The sequence below is a fragment of the Pseudoliparis swirei genome, chromosome 5 (assembly GCF_029220125.1).
Source record: "Pseudoliparis swirei isolate HS2019 ecotype Mariana Trench chromosome 5, NWPU_hadal_v1, whole genome shotgun sequence".
NCBI lineage: Eukaryota > Metazoa > Chordata > Actinopteri > Perciformes > Liparidae > Pseudoliparis > Pseudoliparis swirei.
The window spans coordinates 9,302,205-9,326,877 of NC_079392.1; the positions used below are offsets into that span (position 1 = coordinate 9,302,205).

The following is a 24,673-nucleotide window of genomic DNA, read 5'->3' on the forward strand; positions in this document are numbered from 1 at the left end:
CGTTGCTTACTGTGGATCTAATTAGAAGTATCCTTTGAAAACGGACAAGACTGTTAATCCCCTCTCACTGTTCACTCCTGTGTTAATTCCTAATTCCTCTCTATCACTGACCTCCCTGCTTTCTGCTCTGATGGATTCTTCTGTGCGACTGGAGGTGTGAAGGTAATTAACCCAAAGGAAGACGAGACATCTGCCCTGTCTCTGTCTCCACAGGGGACAGCTGTTGAGAAAAAAGTGAACGCGAGAGTGCGGTATTACCGGTTTTGGTGCCGTCCTTCTTTTTTGAATCCACTTTACTGGCAAATATAACGAACCACACTAACACCTGCAAAATGTGAAGCCTTTTGTCATTCTGCCCTCACAGAGCCTCAAAATGTCCCAATCACGCCTTCACGAGCCGCATCACACTTTGCCCTCCTCTTTCCATTCCACCCATCTGTGCGTCCCACATTTAGCCACTTCTGATGGGTTATTGATGTATTAGTCGGAATAGATTTACAGGTGAAACGTGTCCCCTAAATGCACCTCTTTGGCCTCATATTCAGGCCCATAACATCTCACTCTCCTCATGTTTTGAGCTACTAGCAGTATTCAAGTGGGTTGCCGGGCTTAGCTATCAAGAGCAGAAGTAGCCGTGCGGTGAAATGGTCCCTTTGACCAAGTTATGCTTTTGGGAAAAAAAATATTAATTGGGATTTTTATACTTACAGAACAGATGAAATAGCTTGGGGGAGTTTTAGCCCACATCTCAAATTTGGTTCCCCGTTGTAGAAACTAGTTAATGTGCATGCTATCAAATGGATAACAGGGTGTGATTATTTATTCATTACACTTGTTTTGATCTTGTGTCTCTTGTTTGTTCATTTGCACTCTGCTGCTGTAAACCCTGCAAATATTCCACGCTGTGGGATAGGGGTAAATTAACAGTATTTATGTTTGTGTATGTATTAGGGTATGCAGATTTGTGCATATATGTTAATATGTTTGCAGGTTTTTTCATGTCTACCCGTAATTATATATATATATTCTCACAACACAACACTGACAACATGATCAGTCAGTGCAACTCATGTAAGTTCAGCTCTGAATCTCGGCCATGGCGCATGCGCAGGAGTTACTTGTAATGCCGTAACGTAAACATGTATACGAAGCTGCAAGCATGTCAACATTTATTTATTGAAGACTTAGTTTTATGTTGGTGTACTTTTAACTTGTGTAATATGTGAAGTTATCAATAAAGGTATTTCTCCATTTCCTCTTGCGCCCCACCTGTAGTACCACTTCCCCCCCACTAGAGGGGCACGCCCCACCTGTCGGACCATTGTTGACCACATTCCCCTCTTTCGGGGCGCACATCTGACAACACGGCTGTGTAAGAGAACCCGTTTTCAGGCGTTCATGAATCAGGCGGAGATCTTTTCTGACGTCGATCTTCCAGTCAGGAAGAAAACATTTCAGGAGACACTTCAGAAAATGGTCGAGAATGAGGAACAATGTGTTTCTGAATTTATTTTCATTTTATCTTGGAGAGCGACAGGGAACTGATATCACATATCATATAATATATCATATAATAATATTCATTACTCTTCCAAAGTGGTTTAAAAAAAAATTCTGGCTTGGTTTTCCCATTAATGCATTTCATTAATCGGGACTACAGAGGAACAATAGCCTCTTGGCTAACTCTGACACATTTACAGAAATGTTTTTTCTGAATATGCACTGTCCATAAGTACAAATAATAAAAAAAGAAAACAATACATGAAATATGAAAATGCAAAAACATAAATGCGCTTGATTCTCCTGAAACAGCAACACCGTGTTGTTTTTTGGTGCACGATTCTTTGATTTCTTGAGCAGTAGCTCCTCCCCCACACAACTCACACGCGTCAGCGTTTCCATGGTAACGGTTACTCGAATCCTCTTTGATGTTACGTCACGGAGCGCAGAACCAGAGTTTGTATATAGAGGTGGTGAACTCAAAAGCAGGGGTCTTATATGCTCCTCCTCCCCCTCTAAGGGGCGGGAGGGGTTTGGGTCGCCTGCTCCCACACCAGAGCGTTGAGTGCAGGTTCAGGAGGAGTTGAGGTTATAGCATTTGTTTGCTGGTTAGCAAAACCTTCACGGCCCCAGAACCTTGAAGCTCTTCATGGGCGGCTCGAATAGTGTTTCGATTAGAATAGAATAGATTAGAATAGAAAATAGAAAATAGAATAGGTTAGATTAGAATAGAAAATAGAATAGGTTAGATTAGAATAGAAAATAGAAAATAGAATAGGTTAGATTAGAATAGAAAATAGAAAATAGAATAGGTTAGGTTAGATTAGAATAGAATATAGAAAATAGAATAGGTTAGATTAGAATAGAAAATAGAAAATAGAATAGGTTAGATTAGATTACTTATACCATAAGTATTATAAGTAACACCAAAAGTCATCCTATAAGTAATACCATAGCTACTACTATAAGTCATACCATAACTACTAAAAGTAATACCATTAGTTATACCATAAAGGATGCTTCATCATTTTGTGGAGGATCATTTTTGTGTGTCTTATCTTGGAATCCCTTTTGACTCCCAGGTTGGGATGTACTTCCTTGTACAGTAAATCCAGGCTGTTTGACAGATAAAACCGTAAGAGCGACATTCAAGATTCAAGATTCAAGATTCAAGATGTTTTATTTGTCACATACACACACAGGGTGTGCAGTGAAATGAAAGTGGCAATGCTCAGCAGGAATGTGCAAGGGCAACAAGTACACACTATTTACAAATAAAAAACAACACAATATTTACAGTAAGTGTGTGTGTGTGTGTGTGTGTGTGTGTGCCTAAGAGGGGCAGTTGTGTGGGTCTATGTGGGGGTCCTGGTGAGGTCGGAGTTCACAATCCTGATGGCCTGAGGAAAGAAACTCCGTCTCAGTCTCTCTGTTCTTGCAGCGTGACTACGGAGGCGCCTGCCTGACCGCAGCAGCTGAAACAGTCTGTTGTTGGGGTGGTGAGGATCCTTCATGATCCTGCCGGCTCTGGTTCTGCACCTCCTGGTGTACAAGTCCTGCAGGGTGGGAGTGTAGTTCCAATAGTGCGCTCAGCCGAACGCACTACTCTCTGCAGAGCCTTCCTGTCCTGAGCGGAGCAGTTGCCAAACCAGGCTGTGATGCTTCCTGTCAGGACGCTCTCTACAGCTCCAGAGTAGAAGGACTGAAGGATCCTCTGGGAAACTTTAAATTTCCTCAGCTGCCTGAGGTGGTAGAGGCGCTGCCTTGCCTTTCTCACCAGAGTGTCTGTGTTTGTTGACCATGTCAGATCCTCGGTGATGTGGACTCCCAGGTATTTATACCCGTTCACCCTCTCCACAGTAGTCCCGTTAATCCCCAGTGGTGAGTACGTCCTCTGTTGTTGTACCTTCCTAAAGTCCACAATCAGCTCCTTAGTTTTGGTGACATTCATGATGAGGCTGTTGTCCTGGCACCAGAGTGACAGATCAGCAACTTCCTCCAGGTAGGCCTTCTCGTCGTTGTCGGAGATCAGGCCCACCACCACTGTGTCATCCGCAAACTTGATGATGGTGTTGAGCTGAACCTGGCCACACAGTCATGTGTGTACAGGGAGTACAGTAGGGGGCTGAGGACGCAACCCTGGGGGGATCCTGTGTTCAGGGTGAGGGGTTTGGAGGTGTCTGCCCACCCTGACCACCTGTGGCCTGGCGGTCAGGAAGTCCAGGATCCAAGCACACAGGGGGTGTTCAGTCCCAGCTCAATCAGCTTGCCGCCAGTCTGGAGGGACTATGGTGTTGAAAGCTGAACTATAATCAATGAACAGTAGTCTCACATAGCCCCCTCTGGCTGTCCAGATGAGAGAGTGTGGTGTGCAGTACCTGGGAGACAGCATCATCCGTGGATCTGTTTGGGCGATAAGCAAACTGCAGCGGGTCCATGGAGGAAGGGAGGAAGGCGCAGATGTAGTCCTTTATCAGCCTCTCAGCATTTCATGACCACCGAGGTGAGGGCCACCGGTCGGTAGTCATTCATACATGCTGGAGAAGCATTCTTGGGCACAGGGACAATAGTGGATCTCTTGAAGCAGGCGGGACCACGGACTCAGCCAGGAGAGGTTGAATATTGTGGTGAACACTGGAGCTAGCTGGTTAGCACAGGTCTTCAGTACTCGCCCAGATATGCCATCTGGACCTGCAGCTTTCCTGGTGTTCACCTCAACAGAGCCCTCCTCACACTGTGCTCGGTCACAGAGAGTGTGTGTTCATCCCCAGCGGTAGAACTCACCTCGGCTACGCTTAACGGTGTTGTTGTTAGCGGCGAGCTAGCGCTGTTGTTGCTAGCCTCAAACCGTGCATAAAATGAGTTCAGGTCGTCCGCTAGGGATGCGCCGGCACTCACCATTGCGCGGGTCTGCTCTGGTAGTTTGTAATAGTCCGTAGCCCCTGCCATAGGCGCCTGGTGTCGCGCTGCTCCATCTGTGATTCCACTCTGTCTCGGTACCTCCTCTTGGCCTCCTTCACCGCCTCCTCAGTCCATAGACCGCTGCCTTGTACTCGTCCATGTTGCCGGATACAAGACCGGAGTTATAGGCAGCAGTACGGGCGCTCACAGCTTCACGGATGGATCTATCAACCCACGGCTTTTGATTAGGAAAGACCCTAACTTTTACCGTGGGGACGATGGTGTCCGCATGTTGCTATGAGGCTCATTGCTACTCCGAACTCGCTGACGTCACTGGAACTGGATTGGATCATGTCCCAGTCGACAATACTCAGAGCGTCCTGTAGCTCAGCCTCTGATTGGTCAGACCACCGCTTACGCTCGTCACTACCGCTTCCGCGATCCTTTGTTTATACTCCGAAGCAGAAAATGGCGGCATGGTCTGATTTCCTAACGGAGGGAGAGAGACAGCCTTATAGCCTCTCTTGAATGGCGATAGCAGTGGTCCAACGTTCTTTCCTCTGGTAGCACACGAATGTGCTGGTGAAAGTTCGGCATGACTTTTTAGGTTTGCCTTGTTAAAGTCCCCAGCCACCACCACAGCCGCGGGATACTTAGTTCTGATGCCGACATAACACATCGTAGGTCCGATAGTGCTACGCCGGTGTCCGCCAGGTGGAATGTAGACGGCTGTGGTGATGACCGAGCTGAACTCCCGGGAAGGTAGAATGGACGGCATGAGATCGCCAGATGTTCCAGGTTCGCGAGCAGGAACGAGAAAGAGTCTTAATGTTCTTGGGGTCGCACCACATGTTGTTCGTCATGAAGCAAACCCCTCCACCCTTAGATTTACCAGACTCTTCCGTTCTGTCTGCACGGAAAACAGAGAAGGACTCGGTTGGACATATGACTCGATCCGGCACCAGCGGGGTCAGCCAAGTTTCCGTCAGACAAAAGATATTACAATCCCGCATGTCCCGTTGGAATCTGATCCTTGCCCTAAAATCATCCATCTTATTTTCCAGAGACTGGACGTTAGCAAGAAGGATGCTGGGCAGAGGTGGACGGTGGGCATGAATGATGACATAAATATCCTCCTTATTTTCCATCAACTCTAAATTAAGTTATGTTATTTTCTATCTCAAAGGGTTATCTGGGTTTTTTCATGTCTACCCGTAATTATATATATATATTCTTTATGTATTCTTTATTTTATTTGTTGTATTGTACCTTTGTATACGTACAGTGTGTACATCTTTTCTTTTGCATGTGCATATCTTGAAAACCAATAAAAGATTTGATCACAAAAAAAAGGATTATCTTATAATATCTTATCCTATCCTTTCCATGCAGGTGTTCAGCGCTGCAACCACAGAAATAGAATGACAGTAAGACCATTTACTAAATCAAAGGCCGCAATGCCATCAGTTGCTGCAGCTCCGTCCATCACCACATCCTCGTTAAGATGAGCAACGTTGGTGCTCACTGATGATTTAATAAAGCTGCAATGTTCATGTATAGCCTATGTTTAATAATGCTCATTAATTCTCCCAGCAGAACTTTTCGACTGGTCAGATTGGTCAGAGCTCCACTCAAAGAGCCACGCAGTCGACTGAACTCAGCGTTCACTCCGGGGTTGAAGGGCTTCATAGCCGCCGCTTCAAAAGACTAATTGTCACATCTTTGCTATGAGTGATCCCAGGAAAGGTTGACAAACGGTGCAATTAATTCTAAGCGACAACAGCTGTGTCATGCACAGGAAGTCCCAGACGACGGTCTCGCCGAGCGTGCAGCAACCTTTCCAAAGTGGGGAAAACGGAACCAAGCGAGAGCAAAGCCTGCCGGCCTGGAATGTCTGTCTCGCAACTCGAAAAACACTTGATAACAAAGGTAATTCATATTACGGGTGTCATCGACATGCTTTCATCCGGAAGCTCCTATAGAAAATGAACCATGGTCCCTCCTGAGGGACGAGCGAGCCGTTCATGTGGCAGCGCCGACTCACCTCCGACCCGAGCTGCACAGACGAGAGAGGGACGGGCCGGGTTGACCAATCAGAGGCTTTAATCCAGGCATCTCCACACCTGATTAGTTCCCCTGATTGTTTTGGCTGCTCAGCCAAGCGAAGCTCGATTGAACAGGAAGTGAATGTCCTCACTACGCTTTTGATTAGAGAGACGCAATCATCAGCCAAAAGAAAGGCGTCGAGCAGCCCGCTGTGTTTGCTCCAGAGAGCTTTACATGACGCACAGTTCAGGACGCAGACTGCAGCTAGCCTCCTCTCTCCTTCGGTATCTCCTCCATTTATTATCTACTCCATAAAAAGATTGTAAAAATGTAAGGCTGTATGTGTGTGTGTGTGTGTGTGTGTGTGAACAATACGTTCATAACAAGTAACTAGCGTGCACTTAGGCCTGCAATGAGTTTGTGCACTGGGGACAGTCTTAACTACCTTACACCTGTATTGTAGTTAAAACCCACTTAACTGAGACCAAGTCAAGACAAAGATCAAGGCCGAGCGAGACCGAATCCAGACCAAGAGTGGCCCGTGCTGCATGACACACTTTCTCTGGGAAATCACAATATTGGTGTTAGAAAAAACAAATCAGACAATCCAGTCATAAATCCAGTCCTCCTTGTCTGAGAACGAACAAAAAAACAAATCAGACAATCCAGTCATAAATCCAGAGTCCTCCTTGTCTGAGAACGAGCAAAAAAAAGCAGTCCAATCAATGTGTGACCAGACTACGACCTTCAGACTGTGACCTTCAGACTCTCCTTGAGAGGAGGACTGATCCTGAGTACTACAGCTCTGCCTCACTCCACTGCTCTAGAGAGGAAGAGGAGGGGGATGGGAATAGTTTCACTTCACCCTCCAAAGATCTTTTACACATTTATGTGAAACATATCAAGTTGCTCACGTAATCAGATTTTAACAACATCCTGGCTCCAACTAAACTACATTTGATACATGATACATTTTAATTTGTGTAGCACTGTAAAAGCCTTAATAAGCCTACTCTCCGTTCAAACTTAAACCTCAGAATATGTCAAATTGAGTCCTGGATGTGTGTAATTTTACAACATGACATGAGTCAAGCCCACTCTGGAATGCGTCTGACGGCTCTCAGATGAAAACTGCCTCCACACAGAGGGCGGTTTTCCAAGAGTAACAGTCTGGATGGAGCTATGGACCGGCTAAGATTGCAAAAATATGAGGAAATAGTTTTGGTCTGAAAACATCATCATCCAAAAAGAGCCCGGGGAAAGAGATCAGAGTCATTTATATTGAAATCAGAATCACATTATTGTTCTGCATTTGTCTTTGAGAGGAGAAGAATGTGTTTCATGAAGTCCTTAGTCAAATTAAGTTGGATAATAGAGGATCACAAAAAAAATTATAATTTTTTCATGGCTCTTGTAGTTTCAAGGTTCAGAGACACCTGATCACGGTAAAGTCAAGCAAATGAGAAAAAAAGAACGGTGAGAAATGAAATTGATCTTGGTGTGGATAATATTTGTGTGGCGATGAGTTGTACACATTTAATCAAATGTAACTGAAACAAGAGACAAACATCCACTGGTTGAGAAGGAGTTGCAGCAACAGATTCATGGTGGAGCATGTTCCCATTGATTTGTTTTGAGTAGTTCCTGGACAACAATGGAGCTTCATGGCACGGAGGAAGAAGACAGATCAGATTTTGTATTCACACACACACAAGAATCAACTCACTGTCGGTTTTAGGCTCTTAGTAAGATATGTGAGACTCTCAGCGAGGCAACTCTGAGGACGTTTATTTCACCAGAGATAACCACTTTATATACATTTTAATCAGTCGATTCAAAGCACATCTAAATATATCAAATTAAGACACCCTAATGAATACGGATTCTCCTTTATACACACATTCTTGGTTTCTTAGTTTTGTGAGGACACTACTGACTTACTATAGTTCTCGGGTGACCTTCACCATAATCACTTCATATCCACACACAGCCCATACCCTCACCTTCGCCAAAGCAGCTTCATTCTAATCGTAGCTCTAAAACCAGGCCTTAGGAATAGAGATGGTTATATATATATATATAGGATATAGAAGAAATAGGAAACGTTGAAGGTCAACATTTCTTGAACATAAAATATGTATATATATATACATATATATAAATGTATATATATATACACACATATATATATATATTTTATGTTCAAGAAATGTTGACATTTCTTGAACATGTATGTATATATATATGTATATATATATATATATATATATACATACATGGGATACTGAAATAGGATACTTATATATAGGTATACTATTTCTCTCTATATATATATATATATATATATATCTGTGTGGGGACCTGATGCTACGAGTCCCTTTAGGTGTGTGTGTGCGTAGAGCAACGTGATGAAGACACACAGACCTGTGCTGGTGGAGCGGTTGCTCTCCTCCTGTTTTAGGATCTGGTAACAATCCTCCTGAGCCTGCATGTGCTGAACCACCAGGGCGCAGTCTGGGTGGATGGCCTCGGTCTAAGAAGAGAGAGCGCCAGAGTTACACAGTGCAACACTCGTCAGTCGTCAGTCACGTGAATGTTTTCATATAGCAATGACAGTAATTATTTTGGAAAAGGTTAGTCTTTTAAGTCTTTGAACAGAAGTATTGTGCCAAAAGTTAGACAACATTGTTACAATTATTAAACCAACATAAAGTCAATATTAGATTATATTAGATTGGATTAGATGTTCCTTTTTTAGTCCCACAGTGGGGATATTTCAGGATCACAGCAGCGGTTGCATATGAGAGCATTAATAAAAGATAAAAATAAAACACAAAACACTGCTAAAAAATAATAAATATACAGAGGAAATAAAATATTTACACAAGGCAGTGACCAAAGTGAATTTCAGCAGGTTAAAGTGTCCAGGAAAATAAAGTACTGGATATGGAACAGTAACTATGTATACTTATAGAGCAAAAACAAACTATAAATACTTTTAAATATATATAACTCAGGTGTAAAACAGGCAATATCTATACAGTGTTTAGCTAAAATTCATGAAAACATTATTTTATTTGTTGTCATCTTTGAGGTCAAGTGTAAACTCTTCAATACACTGACCCTCTTTGACCTCTGTGTTTTAGTTTTTCCCCCAGAATAATTTGTAATTTCACTTTATTCACACATTAAAAACAACACACTAATGTAGAGAAAATCTAATAAAACAGTGTACACTGATAATGTAGCTGGTACACACATTCAACTACTGAATAAGGATCTGTCTGATTCAACATAATATGGGTTTATAAAACCTTCACACTGGGAACAACCAAGCAGAGAAAAGGGATTCGGTAAGGGTTATGGGTATGAATCTTAACCATATTACTCTGATATAATTATGCATCTTACCGTAAGATGCATCATTATATCAGAGTTATATGGATCCTGTGAACACTGATTGTGAGCAAAAACAGATTGAGGATGGTTCACTGCCACAAACATGTCTGCAGTGAAATTGTGACTGTATTTAAAGAAACAGAATACCCTTTGAATCAATATATAATATTAAGCAGTGTTTGAAAGTCGATTATGAGGCTATCAATCTATAAATGTTTGCGCTTTAAGCTTATATGAGTATAATCTAATCCTTGTTGAATACATATTGTTGCTGAACATCTCTCTCTACTTTATAGCTGGTGGTTCTCTTGCGGCGATGAACCTCAACAACTAACTCTTAAAGCCTTGACATCTACTGTCAAGGCTCCTCCGTCTTTTTTTCGCATTTCCTCTCACGCCTTCTGAGCAAGAAGAGGCAGAAGGACAGAAACCTGCAGACACATGTTGGTCGATAATAATTTTTGGAAATTACACGTGTGATTAATATGCCGAGAAAATAAAGATTCCCTCAGTGCCGATCCCCCTGCGGTCAAATCAATGATACGCTATTATGGCACGAAATTGATCTGTAACGCTGCCAAATAAGAAATTCCATTCCATAATCTGAACCACTTATCCTATTTAGGGTCGCGGGGAGCTGTAGCCAATCCCAGTTTACATTGGGTGAAGGCAGGGTTCACCCTGGACAGGTCGCCAGTTTATCTCAGGGCACACATAGAGACAGAGAACCATTCACACTCACATTCACACGGGCACTTTAGAGTCTAAATAACACAAGTTGCATGTCTTTGGACTGTGGGAGGAAGCCGTGCTGTGAAGCGACAGCGCTAGCCTCTACACCACCGTGCAGCCCCAAATAAGAGATAATTAAATGAAATAATTGCTTTGAATTTGTCTCGTTGATTTCTCTGATTCATGTTGTTTGTATGAGATGTGGGACGATCGCTGGTAGAGACCACCTGCCAGCTGGACAGATGGAGACTTCACAGGTGACGGTGACCGTTGACCTCTGACAACTCAGTGCCCAGGATTAACACGAGAGGAGACGCTCATTGCTATCGAGCGGAACAACAGCTGCTCGGCCGATGCAGGACGTCTTACCCTACAGCTGTCAAGTTGTTGTTCAATCTGTGTGTGTGTGTGTGTGTGTGTGTGTGTGTGTCCACTGTGTTTTTGTTGGCAGTCTCTACTCTGAGTTCAAACTAGGCAAAAATAAATAATGATTTGATCAAATTAAACTCTGTTTTATATCAATCAATCCATCAGATTAAAGTGTACAATTATTACAATTATTAAATAATGGTAATGGAGAGAAGTAGTCTACTATACTCCAAATGAAGTTGTGATTTTTTTTAAACACTGAATTAATTGATTATGGTAAATCAATAAATTTTTCAAGCCAAATTAGAGCCAATATAAATAACATACATATTAAACCTAAAGTATAAAAATCTTGATGATAGGCAATAATAATAAAAATACAATTATAAAACGCTACATGAAAGCCAGAGTGAATAGATGGGTTTCTAGTTTCGGCTAAAAGCAGCGTCAACAAATCTTGTTGTTCTTCTTTGAAAAAGATAAGAGTCAGAGGATCTCTGAGGGTCTTTGCTGGTCCATGAACTAAAATCCTTTCTGGGATGAAGTCTCGTGCAAAGCCATGTAACACCTTGTGTAATAAAATAACTTGAAAATCAATACAGGTTCCCAGTGTAAAGATGTTATTGATATAATATGTGCTCTCCTCTTGGTCTTATGCTCTGGAGCAGTGGTCATCAACCTTTTTGAGCCTAAGATCCCTGACCTCCGCCTTCGTGACAGGCAAGATCTATCTATTGAGGCGTTGAGAGAAAACGACTGTCCAGACTGGACTTACAACTTGGGGCTTTTTATTTGTCCTGATTGTAATTGAATGAAATCAAAACACTTTGGTCCAGCTTGATGAGACAAGGAACACAGAATTTAAGTGCAATATAAAAAGTAAATTATTTTTTAACCGCACACAATATGAACAAGAAAAAACACATTTACAATGAGCAGCTGGATGAACTACCAATATAAATGTTGTTTGTCAACTGACGTCACAACACAACACTGACAACATGATCAGTCAGTGCAACTCATGTAAGTTCAGCTCTGAATCTCGCCATGGCGCATGCGCAGGAGTTACTTGTAATGCCGTAACGTAAACATGTATACGAAGCTGCAAGCATGTCAACATTTATTTATTGATGACTTAGTTTTATGTTGGTGTACTTTTAACTTGTGTAATATGTGAAGTTATCAATAAAGGCATTTCTCCATTTCCTCTTGCGCCCCACCTGTAGTACCACTTCCCCCCCACTAGAGGGGCACGACTCACCTGTAGGACCATTGTTGACGTTCCCCTCTTTCGGGCGCACATCTGACAACACGGCTGTGTAAGAGAACCCGTTTTCAGGCCTTCGTGAATCAGGCGGAGATCTTTTCTGACGTCGATCTTCCAGTCAGGAAGAAAACATTTCAGGAGACACTTCAGAAAATGGTCGAGAATGAGGAACAATGTGTTTCTGAATTTATTTTCATTTTATCTTGGAGAGCGACAGGGAACTGATATCAAATATCATATAATATATCATATAATAATATTCATTACTCTTCCAAAGTGGTTTAAAAAAAAAAATCTGGCTTGGTTTTCCCATTAATGCATTTCATTAATCGGGACTACAGAGGAACAACAGCCTCTTGGCTAACTCTGACACATTTACAGAAATGTTTTTTCTGAATGTGCACTGTCCATAAGTACAAATAATAATAAAAAGAAAACAATACATGAAATATGAAAATTCAAAAACATAAATGCGCTTGATTCTCCTGAAACAGCAACACCGTGTTGTTTTTTGGTGCACGATTCTTTGATTTCTTGAGCAGTAGCTCCTCCCCCACACAACTCACACGCGTCAGCGTTTCCATGGTAACGGTTACTCGAATGTCTTTGATGTGACGTCACGGAGCGCAGAACCAGAGTTTGTATATAGAGGTGGATGGCGAACTCAAAAGCAGGTGTCTTATATGCTCCTCCTCCCCCTCTAAGGGGCGGAGGGGTTTGGGTCGCCTGCTCGCAGACCAGAGCGTTGAGTGCAGGTTTGGGAGGAGTTGAGGTTATAGCATTTGTTTGCTGGTTAGCAAAACCTTCACGGCCCCAGAACCTTGAAGCTCTTCATGGGCGGCTCGAATAGTGTTTCGATTAGAATAGAATAGATTAGAATAGATTAGAATAGATTAGAATAAAAAATAGAAAATAGAATAGGTTAGATTAGAATAGAAAATAGAATAGGTTAGATTAGAATAGAAAATAGAATAGGTTAGATTAGATTAGAATAGAATAGAATAGAAAATAGAATAGGTTAGATTAGAATAGAAAATAGAAAATAGAAAATAGAATAGGTTAGATTAGAATAGAAAATAGAAAATAGAATAGGTTAGATTAGAATAGAAAATAGAAAATAGAATAGGTTAGATTAGAATAGAAAATAGAATAGGTTAGATTAGAATAGAAAATAGAAAATAGAATAGGTTAGATTAGAATAGAAAATAGAAAATAGAATAGGTTAGATTTGATTACTTATACCATAAGTATTATAAGTAACACCAAAAGTCATCCTATAAGTAATACCATAGCTACTACCAGGCACGTGCACAGACACTTTGGGGGGCAGGTGCTCAAACCTAAAAAAAAAGGGCACCCATTGCCAAAAAAAAAATTCTGACAGAGTTGAAGCATAAGCAGGCGTTGAGAGAAAACGACTGTCCAGACTGGACTTACAACTTGGGGCTTTTTATTTGTCCTGATTGTAATTGAATGAAATCAAAACACTTTGGTCCAGCTTGATGAGACAAGGAACACAGAATTTAAGTGCAATATAAAAAGTAAATTATTTTTTAACCGCACACAATATGAACAAGAAAACACATTTACAATGAGCAGCTGGATGAACTACAATATAAATGTTGTTTGTCAACTGACGTCACAACACAACACTGACAACATGATCAGTCAGTGCAACTCATGTAAGTTCAGCTCTGAATCTCGCCATGGCGCATGCGCAGGAGTTACTTGTAATGCCGTAACGTAAACATGTATATAAGCTGCAAGCATGTCAACATTTATTTATTGATGACTTAGTTTTATGTTGGTGTACTTTTAACTTGTGTAATATGTGAAGTTATCAATAAAGGCATTTCTCCATTTCCTTGCGCCCCACCTGTAGTACCACTTCCCCCACTAGAGGGCACGCCCCACCTGTAGGACCATTGTTGACTACGTTCCTCTCTTTCGGGGCGCACATCTGACAACACGGCTGTGTAAGAGAACCCGTTTTCAGGCCTTCGTGAATCAGGCGGAGATCTTTTCTGACGTCGATCTTCCAGTCAGGAAGAAAACATTTCAGGAGACACTTCAGAAAATGGTCGAGAATGAGGAACAATGTTTCTGAATTTATTTTCATTTTATCTTGGAGAGCGACAGGGAACTGATATCAAATATCATATAATATATCATATAATAATATTCATTACTCTTCCAAAGTGGTTTTTAAAAAAAAATCTGGCTTGGTTTTCCCATTAATGCATTTCATTAATCGGGACTACAGAGGAACAACAGCCTCTTGGCTAACTCTGACACATTTACAGAAATGTTTTTTTCTGAATGTGCACTGTCCATAAGTACAAATAATAATAAAAAGAAAACAATACATGAAATATGAAAATTCAAAAACATAAATGCGCTTGATTCTCCTGAAACAGCAACACCGTGTTGTTTTTGCACGATTCTTTGATTTCTTGAGCAGTAGCTCCTCCCCCACACAACTCACACGCGTCAACGTTTCCATGGTAACGGTTACTCGAATGTCTTTGATGTGACGTCACGGAGCGCAGAACCAGAGTTTGTATATAGAGGTGGATGGCGAACTCAAAAGCAGGTGTCTTATATGCTCCTCCTCCCCCTCTAAGGGGCGGGAGGTTTGGGTCGCCTGCTCGCAGACCAGAGCGTTGAGTGCAGGTTTGGGAGGAGTTGAGGTTATAGCATTTGTTTGCTGGTTAGCAAAACCTTCACGGCCCCAGAACCTTGAAGCTCTTCATGGGCGGCTCGAATAGTGTTTCGATTAGAATAGAATAGATTAGAATAGATTAGAATAGATTAGAATAAAAAATAGAAAATAGAATAGGTTAGATTAGAATAGAAAATAGAATAGGTTAGATTAGAATAGAAAAGGTTAGATTAGAATAGAAAATAGAATAGGTTAGATTAGATTAGAATAGAATAGAATAGAAAATAGAAAATAGAATAGGTTAGATTAGAATAGAAAATAGAAAATAGAATAGGTTAGATTAGAATAGAAAATAGAATAGGTTAGATTAGAATAGAAAATAGAAAATAGAATAGGTTAGATTAGAATAGAAAATAGAAAATAGAATAGGTTAGATTAGAATAGAAAATAGAATAGGTTAGATTAGAATAGAAAATAGAATAGGTTAGATTAGAATAGAAAATAGAATAGGTTAGATTAGAATAGAAAATAGAAAATAGAATAGGTTAGATTTGATTACTTATACCATAAGTATTATAAGTAACACCAAAAGTCATCCTATAAGTAATACCATAGCTACTACCAGGCACGTGCACAGACACTTTGGGGGGCAGGTGCTCAAACCTAAAAAAAAAGGGCACCCATTGCCAAAAAAAAAATTCTGACAGAGTTGAAGCATAAGCAGGCGTTGAGAGAAAACGACTGTCCAGACTGGACTTACAACTTGGGGCTTTTTATTTGTCCTGATTGTAATTGAATGAAATCAAAACACTTTGGTCCAGCTTGATGAGACAAGGAACACAGAATTTAAGTGCAATATAAAAAGTAAATTATTTTTTAACCGCACACAATATGAACAAGAAAAAACACATTTACAATGAGCAGCTGGATGAACTACCAATATAAATGTTGTTTGTCAACTGACGTCACAACACAACACTGACAACATGATCAGTCAGTGCAACTCATGTAAGTTCAGCTCTGAATCTCGGCCATGGCGCATGCGCAGGAGTTACTTGTAATGCCGTAACGTAAACATGTATACGAAGCTGCAAGCATGTCAACATTTATTTATTGATGACTTAGTTTTATGTTGGTGTACTTTTAACTTGTGTAATATGTGAAGTTATCAATAAAGGCATTTCTCCATTTCCTCTTGCGCCCCACCTGTAGTACCACTTCCCCCCCACTAGAGGGGCACGCCCCACCTGTAGGACCATTGTTGACTACGTTCCTCTCTTTCGGGGCGCACATCTGACAACACGGCTGTGTAAGAGAACCCGTTTTCAGGCCTTCGTGAATCAGGCGGAGATCTTTTCTGACGTCGATCTTCCAGTCAGGAAGAAAACATTTCAGGAGACACTTCAGAAAATGGTCGAGAATGAGGAACAATGTGTTTCTGAATTTATTTTCATTTTATCTTGGAGAGCGACAGGGAACTGATATCAAATATCATATAATATATCATATAATAATATTCATTACTCTTCCAAAGTGGTTTTTAAAAAAAAATCTGGCTTGGTTTTCCCATTAATGCATTTCATTAATCGGGACTACAGAGGAACAACAGCCTCTTGGCTAACTCTGACACATTTACAGAAATGTTTTTTTCTGAATGTGCACTGTCCATAAGTACAAATAATAATAAAAAGAAAACAATACATGAAATATGAAAATTCAAAAACATAAATGCGCTTGATTCTCCTGAAACAGCAACACCGTGTTGTTTTTTGGTGCACGATTCTTTGATTTCTTGAGCAGTAGCTCCTCCCCCACACAACTCACACGCGTCAACGTTTCCATGGTAACGGTTACTCGAATGTCTTTGATGTGACGTCACGGAGCGCAGAACCAGAGTTTGTATATAGAGGTGGATGGCGAACTCAAAAGCAGGTGTCTTATATGCTCCTCCTCCCCCTCTAAGGGGCGGGAGGGGTTTGGGTCGCCTGCTCGCAGACCAGAGCGTTGAGTGCAGGTTTGGGAGGAGTTGAGGTTATAGCATTTGTTTGCTGGTTAGCAAAACCTTCACGGCCCCAGAACCTTGAAGCTCTTCATGGGCGGCTCGAATAGTGTTTCGATTAGAATAGAATAGATTAGAATAGATTAGAATAGATTAGAATAAAAAATAGAAAATAGAATAGGTTAGATTAGAATAGAAAATAGAATAGGTTAGATTAGAATAGAAAATAGAATAGGTTAGATTAGATTAGAATAGAATAGAATAGAAAATAGAAAATAGAATAGGTTAGATTAGAATAGAAAATAGAAAATAGAATAGGTTAGATTAGAATAGAAAATAGAAAATAGAATAGGTTAGATTAGAATAGAAAATAGAAAATAGAATAGGTTAGATTAGAATAGAAAATAGAATAGGTTAGATTAGAATAGAAAATAGAATAGGTTAGATTAGAATAGAAAATAGAAAATAGAATAGGTTAGATTAGAATAGAAAATAGAAAATAGAATAGGTTAGATTTGATTACTTATACCATAAGTATTATAAGTAACACCAAAAGTCATCCTATAAGTAATACCATAGCTACTACCAGGCACGTGCACAGACACTTTGGGGGGCAGGTGCTCAAACCTAAAAAAAAAGGGCACCCATTGCCAAAAAAAAAATTCTGACAGAGTTGAAGCATAAGCAGCAATACACTGATGATGCTGTCCTCGACCTTCATTTCCTCTGGGCAGGATTAGACAGCTATCTTACATTTTCTTTATGAATAAAGATGAATTATTATATGGCAACAACAGTACAAGTGTTCTGATTGGATAATGGTCCGTCATGCCAGCCACTATCGCCCTCCTCGCTGGTCTGATACAGATCCGTATTGCCCTCTGACCTCATTTTCAAAATGAGCGATATTGATAGACATCAACAGCCAAGAGGAAATTCAGAAGCAGCGAAAATGTGTTCTTGAAAGTGATGAAGAGGAGAAACTATAGTTTGGATCACTTGTGTTGTTACTTTACTGTAAATTAAAACTATTTTAGCTGAACCGTGTTGTCCGTTTTCTACAAGATTGATCGTTGTAAGACAGGAACAGACAAAACAAAGAGATACATAACACATAAAACAATGAGGCACAAGGATCGCATGACACCGAGAGCTAGCATTGTTAGAATAGTTTAGCTCCTATTTTCTGGCTGTGAATTCTCGTGACATTTATAAACATACTTTCAAAATTGTCTAAACAGCATTTATACAACACAAAAAAGATTCTCTATCTCTCTCACTCAAACATGATATCAGTAAACAGCTGGACAAAGCTTTGAAATCATGGATTTCTGAGTTTTTGTTTTTAATTTTTTTTAGGAAACGTCGGACCAGTTGTGACGTCATGTTTTCAGCAGCGCTAATGTTGTGGTTGATTTATCACAAAACAACGTCAGGGGACAAACACCGTCATGACCTGTGTGTCTGATGCTGCTGGTCAGAGGAGAAGGAGGTGCAGCCGTTTGGTGGCGCGAGGAGCACTGCGCGAGCACTAAGTGGAGGAGGAGGAGGGAGGGGCGCGGCGGGGGGGGGGGGGGTCTCGTGAGCGCCGCGGAGCATGTCGGGGTGAAATTCTGACAAGAACTCAAATAAATGCCCCGTCGGATATCAAATCACATTTGGGGGGAGTTTATGACAGAGAGAGTAACTTTTATTCTTAAATACGGATGAATACAAAAAATGTGTCTCGACCAAAAAGGGCACTTTTTTCATCCAGGGCAAAAGGGCTGGTGCTTGAGCACCACTAGGGCTCTATCTGTGCACGTGCCTGGCTACTACTATAAGTCATACCATAACTACTATAAGTAATATCATTTGTTATAGGATGCGTCATCATTTTGTGGAGGATCATTTTTGTGTGTCTTATCTTGGAATCCCTTTTGACTCCCAGGTTGGGATGTACTTCCTTGTACAGTAAATCCAGGCTGTTTGACAACGAACCCTGTCTGTCTTTACATAACACAGATAAAACCGTAAGAGCGACATGAATGATGGCATAAATATCCTCCTTATTTTCCATCAACTCTAAATTAAGTTATGTTATTTTCTATCTCAAAGGGTTATCTGATAAATACACAATGTCCCCCAAACACAAAGCTGTACATGAACAGAATTCACAAAGAAAAGTTTTATATATTTCAACAATGTATTCATACTGGGTGGTCCATAAACATTGACATCTGGCCGAGTGCAGTCATATCTGTCCTGGAGGTTTATGGAACAAACCTCCTTTATAAAAGCAAGATAGTAACATGATTATGCTTTCTTATGATGTGCCTTTTGAAAAAAAAATTACAGTTTAGTGACGTGTGGAGAATCTGCTGAAAGCCATATGAAGAGGTGCAGATCCTTGCACGGTTTTCAAGTTTCACAGAATTATAAAATCTGTAAGAAAGTGTGTGTGTGTGTGTGTGTGTGTGTGTGTGTGTGTGTGTGTGTGTGTGTGTGTGTGTGTGTGTGTGTGTGTGTGTGTGTGTGAGAGAGAGCTGGAGTGTCATTTGAGCATGCACTTTCATTATTGCAACCTTCGATCCAGAATGGCAGCAGTTTATGTGGCTGCGATGTCATTTTAATTGAATCACTGTCTTAACCGGGTCATGATTGCAGGGCGCCGATAGCCTCCGGCAACCTTTACCGAGGTGCCATCATTTACATTCAGAATTTCACAGTGATACAAAGGAAAGGCAGTCGCCAGGTCTCTTATATCAGTAATGTGTGTGTGTGTGTCTATTATTGCCCCTTTAATGTTTTCATTCTCATCTAACCTCCAGGTCAAGTGATTCGCAATATTCATTTCCATTTCGATGCTGATGATACAACGTTATCTTGAACCCATCAGACCTCTTGTCTAACTCACATACTGTCTTACAGACTTTAAAGGAATAGTTTGACACTTTGGGGAAAAGCCCTGTTCGTTTGCTTTATACTGTTTCTTTTTATACGTTTTAATACTAACATCCATCTGATTGACGCACAACATCTATACACAAACATTCATGGTTCCAAGGAGACAAATTCTTCCGACAAAAAAAAAGCTGTTAGTTGTAAATAGATGTGTAACAAAACAAAGTCAGCTCACAGGCATCTCTAAAATAGCATCACTTAATTTCCGGACACGAAAACTCTTCCTGCCTTTGATTCCAGCAGCTGGATTACTGTCACTCGTTATTCGCCACAAAAATAAAATAACATTCTCGAACTGGAGCACATTCCCTCCACGATGAGCTCTCTGGCCTTTAGAAATTATTGAAAGGTTTTACGTCTTGTTTTTTAAGGTAGGGGCTCGGCCTGCCTCAGGCTGATGGTACTTTATCGAGATTTAACATACAAAACGTATGCTGAGTTTATGACTGATGAACATTGTTTAGCATTAAACTACCCAACAGTATCTAAAAAGCTAGCTCCACCAACGACAACAACAAAAGACTGCGGACACATATCACAACTATATAGTTTGATGCTCGCAATGAGGCAATTGTTTAAGAGCACTTTTACTTTTGATTCATTACGTTTGTTTTACTAATGTTAATCGCATACTTTTACTTGTAAAAAAGACATTCAGTGTTGTCTAACCAGAGTGTATTGTGTGTGTGTGTGTGGGGGGGGTGCTTTAGCTCTAAGATGTCAAATCCATTTCCTTCCTGATACATTTTCAAATCCAAAATGTACTAAAAAGATTGAAATATGCATGCCCACTCATGAATAAACAACACTTTTGGGTTAAGAGAGGTCTCGACCTTCTCAGGAAATATTTAGGACTGTACCACTCAATAGTTATATATAGCAATGAATTAAATGGTGGGTAAAGGGAAATGTGTTTCTCGTAGTAACATACCGGCTGAGCATTAGAACCCGACTCTCAACTCTCTGAACATTTTAGTTTCTTTACATTAATAGTCTGGGTTTCTTACGACCCACAATGCTAAAAACAGAGTGACTATTGGACTTACGTTCATCCAGCTTCAATTATCAATCTATCTCTGGATGTGTAAATAGGAAACTGTTTGCTATGACATTCGTTGCAACACATTTGTGAGGTCATATTGTGTCAATGTTGTATTTGCAGCGTCTTTGGCCGCCCATAAAGGGCAATAAACAATCTGTTACTGCAGCTTTAAGTAATGTTTTGAATGCGGCTGTGGAAAAAAACCGCTCATAAACGTCTTCTGCTTCCCAGATTTTATAAGAGGAAAAAACACATTTTGGCCCACTTAAAAAAAATCTATATCAGTTTATAAATGTCGACTAAATTTAGAATATTTGCACTGGCTTGCCTTTCATCAGACAGCCCTTACCTACGGGTAACTCAAACAGTGATATGCTGTCTTCAAATCCATCACACTCTATTTTACATCATATATATATATATACTGTATATACTGAATATAATGTACAGTATATACTGTATATAACTATATCTACCTCCATCTACCTGATGGATTGTGGAGGTCTGGATCGTGGTCCATGCCGACTACGAACTATTCATACACTCTGTCATACTCATTGATTGTGTTGTAACTCTGTAATGATTCCTTCTGTACACATGACATATATTGCACCTGTACATCCTGGAGAGGAATCCTCCTCTGTGGTTCTCCTGAAGGTTTCTTCCCTTTTTTCGCCGTGAATTTTTTTTCTATTTCTTGGGAGTTTTTCCTGATCCGATGTGAGGTCCTGGGGCAGAGATGTCGTACGTGTACAGATTGTAAAGCCCTCTGAGGCAAAATGTGTGGTATTGGACTTCATAAAATAAACTGAATTGAATTGAATATATACAGGACTGTCTCAGAAAATTAGAATATTGTGATAAAGTTCTTTATTTTCTGTAATGCAATTAAAAAACAAAAATGTCATGCATTCTGGATTCATTACAAATCAACTGAAATATTGCAAGCCTTTTATTCGATTTAATATTGCTGATTATGGCTTACAGCTTAAGAAAACTCTAAAATCCTATCTCATAACATTTTAATATTTCCTCAGACCAAGTAAAATAAAGATTTATAACAGCTGAGTGTTTGTCAAGGCTCAGGAAACCCTTGCAGGTGTTTCGAGTTAATTAGACAATTCAAGTGATTTGTTTAATACCCTACTAGTATACTTTTTCATGATATTCTAATATTTAGAGATAGGATATTTGAGTTTTCTTAAGCTGTAAGCCATAATCAGCAATATTAAAAGAATAAAAGGCTTGCAATATTTCAGTTGATTTGTAATGAATCCAGAATGCATGACATTTTTGTTTTTTTAATTGCATTACAGAAAATAAAGAACTTCATCACAATATTCTAATTTTCTGAGACAGTCCTGTATACTACATAATCTCATGCATGTTTGTCTTCATATTTTTTTCTCAATCTGTTTTTTAAATATGATCACCTGTTGTGGACCGCATTAGACAAAAAAAAACATTTTATATCTGGTAATGAATTTGCAATTGGCAAACAAGTTTTTGAGAATTGATGACTAAAGATGCAATTAGAGAGTTCAATAAGTGTCATTAGACGTCCATTCTGCCGTCACCAGTTAGAACAATTATCTATAATGAAAAGGCAGAGAGGATCATGGAGCATCTTCCCAGTCTGTGGAGGACGGAGCAGCAACAATGCTGCAGGAATGAGTCCTAAAACACGGAAATGAGTCACGGTTTTGCCACACGTCTCAAAGTCAATGTTTTTTTGTTTGAATGGGTCATCGTTTAGATGCTTGAAATATAGTCTGTGGTTAACACAGGCTTAGGAGATGTTAACCTTTTGTTATATGATCGAAAAGATATAAGTAACTACACCTATTGTAAATAGTGTCTCTAAATGTTATTTGCTAAACAATGTCTAAACATACCAGTAAACATCATCCTGCCAACTACTCCGCCTTCACAGACCTTTTATGTATACTCAGTGCTCATGTGACTCTGGTGTTGTTTATTTAACGTTGGCTTTTCACTCCACGTTGCTCATTTGTAAAGATTATATTGCTTCAGGAAACCTATACGTGTCTTGACGAATCACATTGGCTTTTTGTCAAGGGAGCCAATGCGACGCTAATGGCGTTTCAAAAATATGTCAAACGTGCAGCACTCTTTAGAGCACAGGTGTCAAACACAAGGGCCACATCATTTTATGTGGCCCTTGATGGCTTGAAAGACATATGATCACCTTTTCTTAAAGAAATTGAATCAAAAATATCCTGTGCTTTTATTTTGAAGTATTCAAATTAAATGGATTTATGTTATGATATTAGAGTACAATAGTATGTACAATATTTCTACACAATAATCAAATGCAAAGACAGTTATTTAACAATATGTTTAAGTAGTTTATATGTGTTTCAGTTACAAACCTTTGAAGGCAGCCAAGATGCTGATGTGACCCACTGTGAAAATGAGTTTGATACCCCTGCTTTAGAGGGTCATGGACAGCCTTAAAGACCAGGAACCCAAATCCTTCATCACGACGTATACACTCTGATGAAGCCTCAGGTGAGCACGCAGTATATGGAGGAAAAAAAGCCTCGTTGGTGGCTTCAATTCCAAGTTCAAATAAGGATGAAATGGAATTCTTTACCCTGAATTGTATGCATTGTGTGCATATGCTTTCTTTTTGCTGATGTTTGTCTGCAGCCAAGGGCTGCAAAGTCAAGTGAGCGTGCAGTGTTAATGGAGTCACAGGAGACATCACTTATTTTCTTTTTTTTAATTTAATATTTGTTTTAAGGATGCCTATGTGTGTGTTTCTAGAATATCAAACCACCATAATAGACAATAATGGGGTTAAAACAGTAATTGTGAAATCACCACCCAAAACAAATGTATAAGATTATAGTGTTCGGAATTAATTAATAAAATAAAGGAATTTAAATGTAATTAAATGTACATGTAAATGTAAACATAAATGGCTTAAAAACTGCTCATGACACTAACACTATGACAGTCATGACACATATCTGACATTGTCCCCCCCTTCTGTGACCCTCGTTATGTAATTAAACATGACTGCACATTTACAAACTGACTATAGGGAGCAGCACGTGTTTAACACAAGAAAGAAGAACATGTGAATAAACAAATAAAGAAATGAACTAAGCAAGCACACAATACATTATGTCATCAAACTTACTCACCAGGCAGATCATCTTATTATCAATGTGTATGGGCGGGACAAAATGAGGACAACATAATATGTCGACCTCATGTCAGACCTTTACCCGCAACATGCATGACTTGTTCTGTGCACGTGGACGAAAGGTATATATCCTACATATTTTTTCAAAATAAATAAGTGTGAAGTGTTGCGCGTGGACTCACCGTCTCCCACACCGCCGGCTGCAGGAACAGAACCACGTGAAACAATGTGGCCATCCATCTCAGGCACGAACACCCAGAGATAAACACACTGTGCAATAACATGTTCATGCGCGTTCACTTTGAAAACTATACGCGCAACAACAACAAAAAGTCAAAATATCCAACAATCCATGAAGTGAGACGCTTGGTGTCCGTTTCCCTCCCCCCCCTCCCCCGATGTGGGTGCTGCCTCTCCGGTGTCCGGTGCAGGAGAAGGTCCGCATTACGCGCGGAGGAGACTATAAGCCGAACAAGGTGCGCTCCTCCCTGAAAAGACACAGACGGAGCGGAGCGCACAGACGCTGCGGCGGCGCAGAGCGGCGCGAGGACATGCGCGCGAGGACAGGACGTGGACACCTGCACACACACTGGAATCACTCATAAACCTCATACATAGACCCGCTGAACACTATTGAA

At 40.3% G+C, this 24,673-nt stretch overlaps 1 protein-coding gene across 2 annotated transcripts in view; it reads right to left on the reverse strand.

Annotated features, from left to right (window-relative positions):
* The window catches only part of LOC130194323 (pituitary adenylate cyclase-activating polypeptide type I receptor-like), a 46,481-nt gene extending 22,090 nt beyond the window's left edge, over positions 1-24,391 (reverse strand). For both annotated transcript variants that reach the window (XM_056415280.1, XM_056415281.1), the window contains exons 1-2: positions 24,218-24,391; positions 8,872-8,980 (exon numbers count right to left, since the gene is read on the reverse strand). In XM_056415280.1, the coding sequence (XP_056271255.1) occupies positions 8,872-8,980; positions 24,218-24,325 (217 nt within the window). In that variant the 5' untranslated portion in view covers positions 24,326-24,391. The remainder of the gene's footprint in view (positions 1-8,871; positions 8,981-24,217) is intronic.
* Between the last annotated feature and the right edge of the window lie 282 nt (positions 24,392-24,673).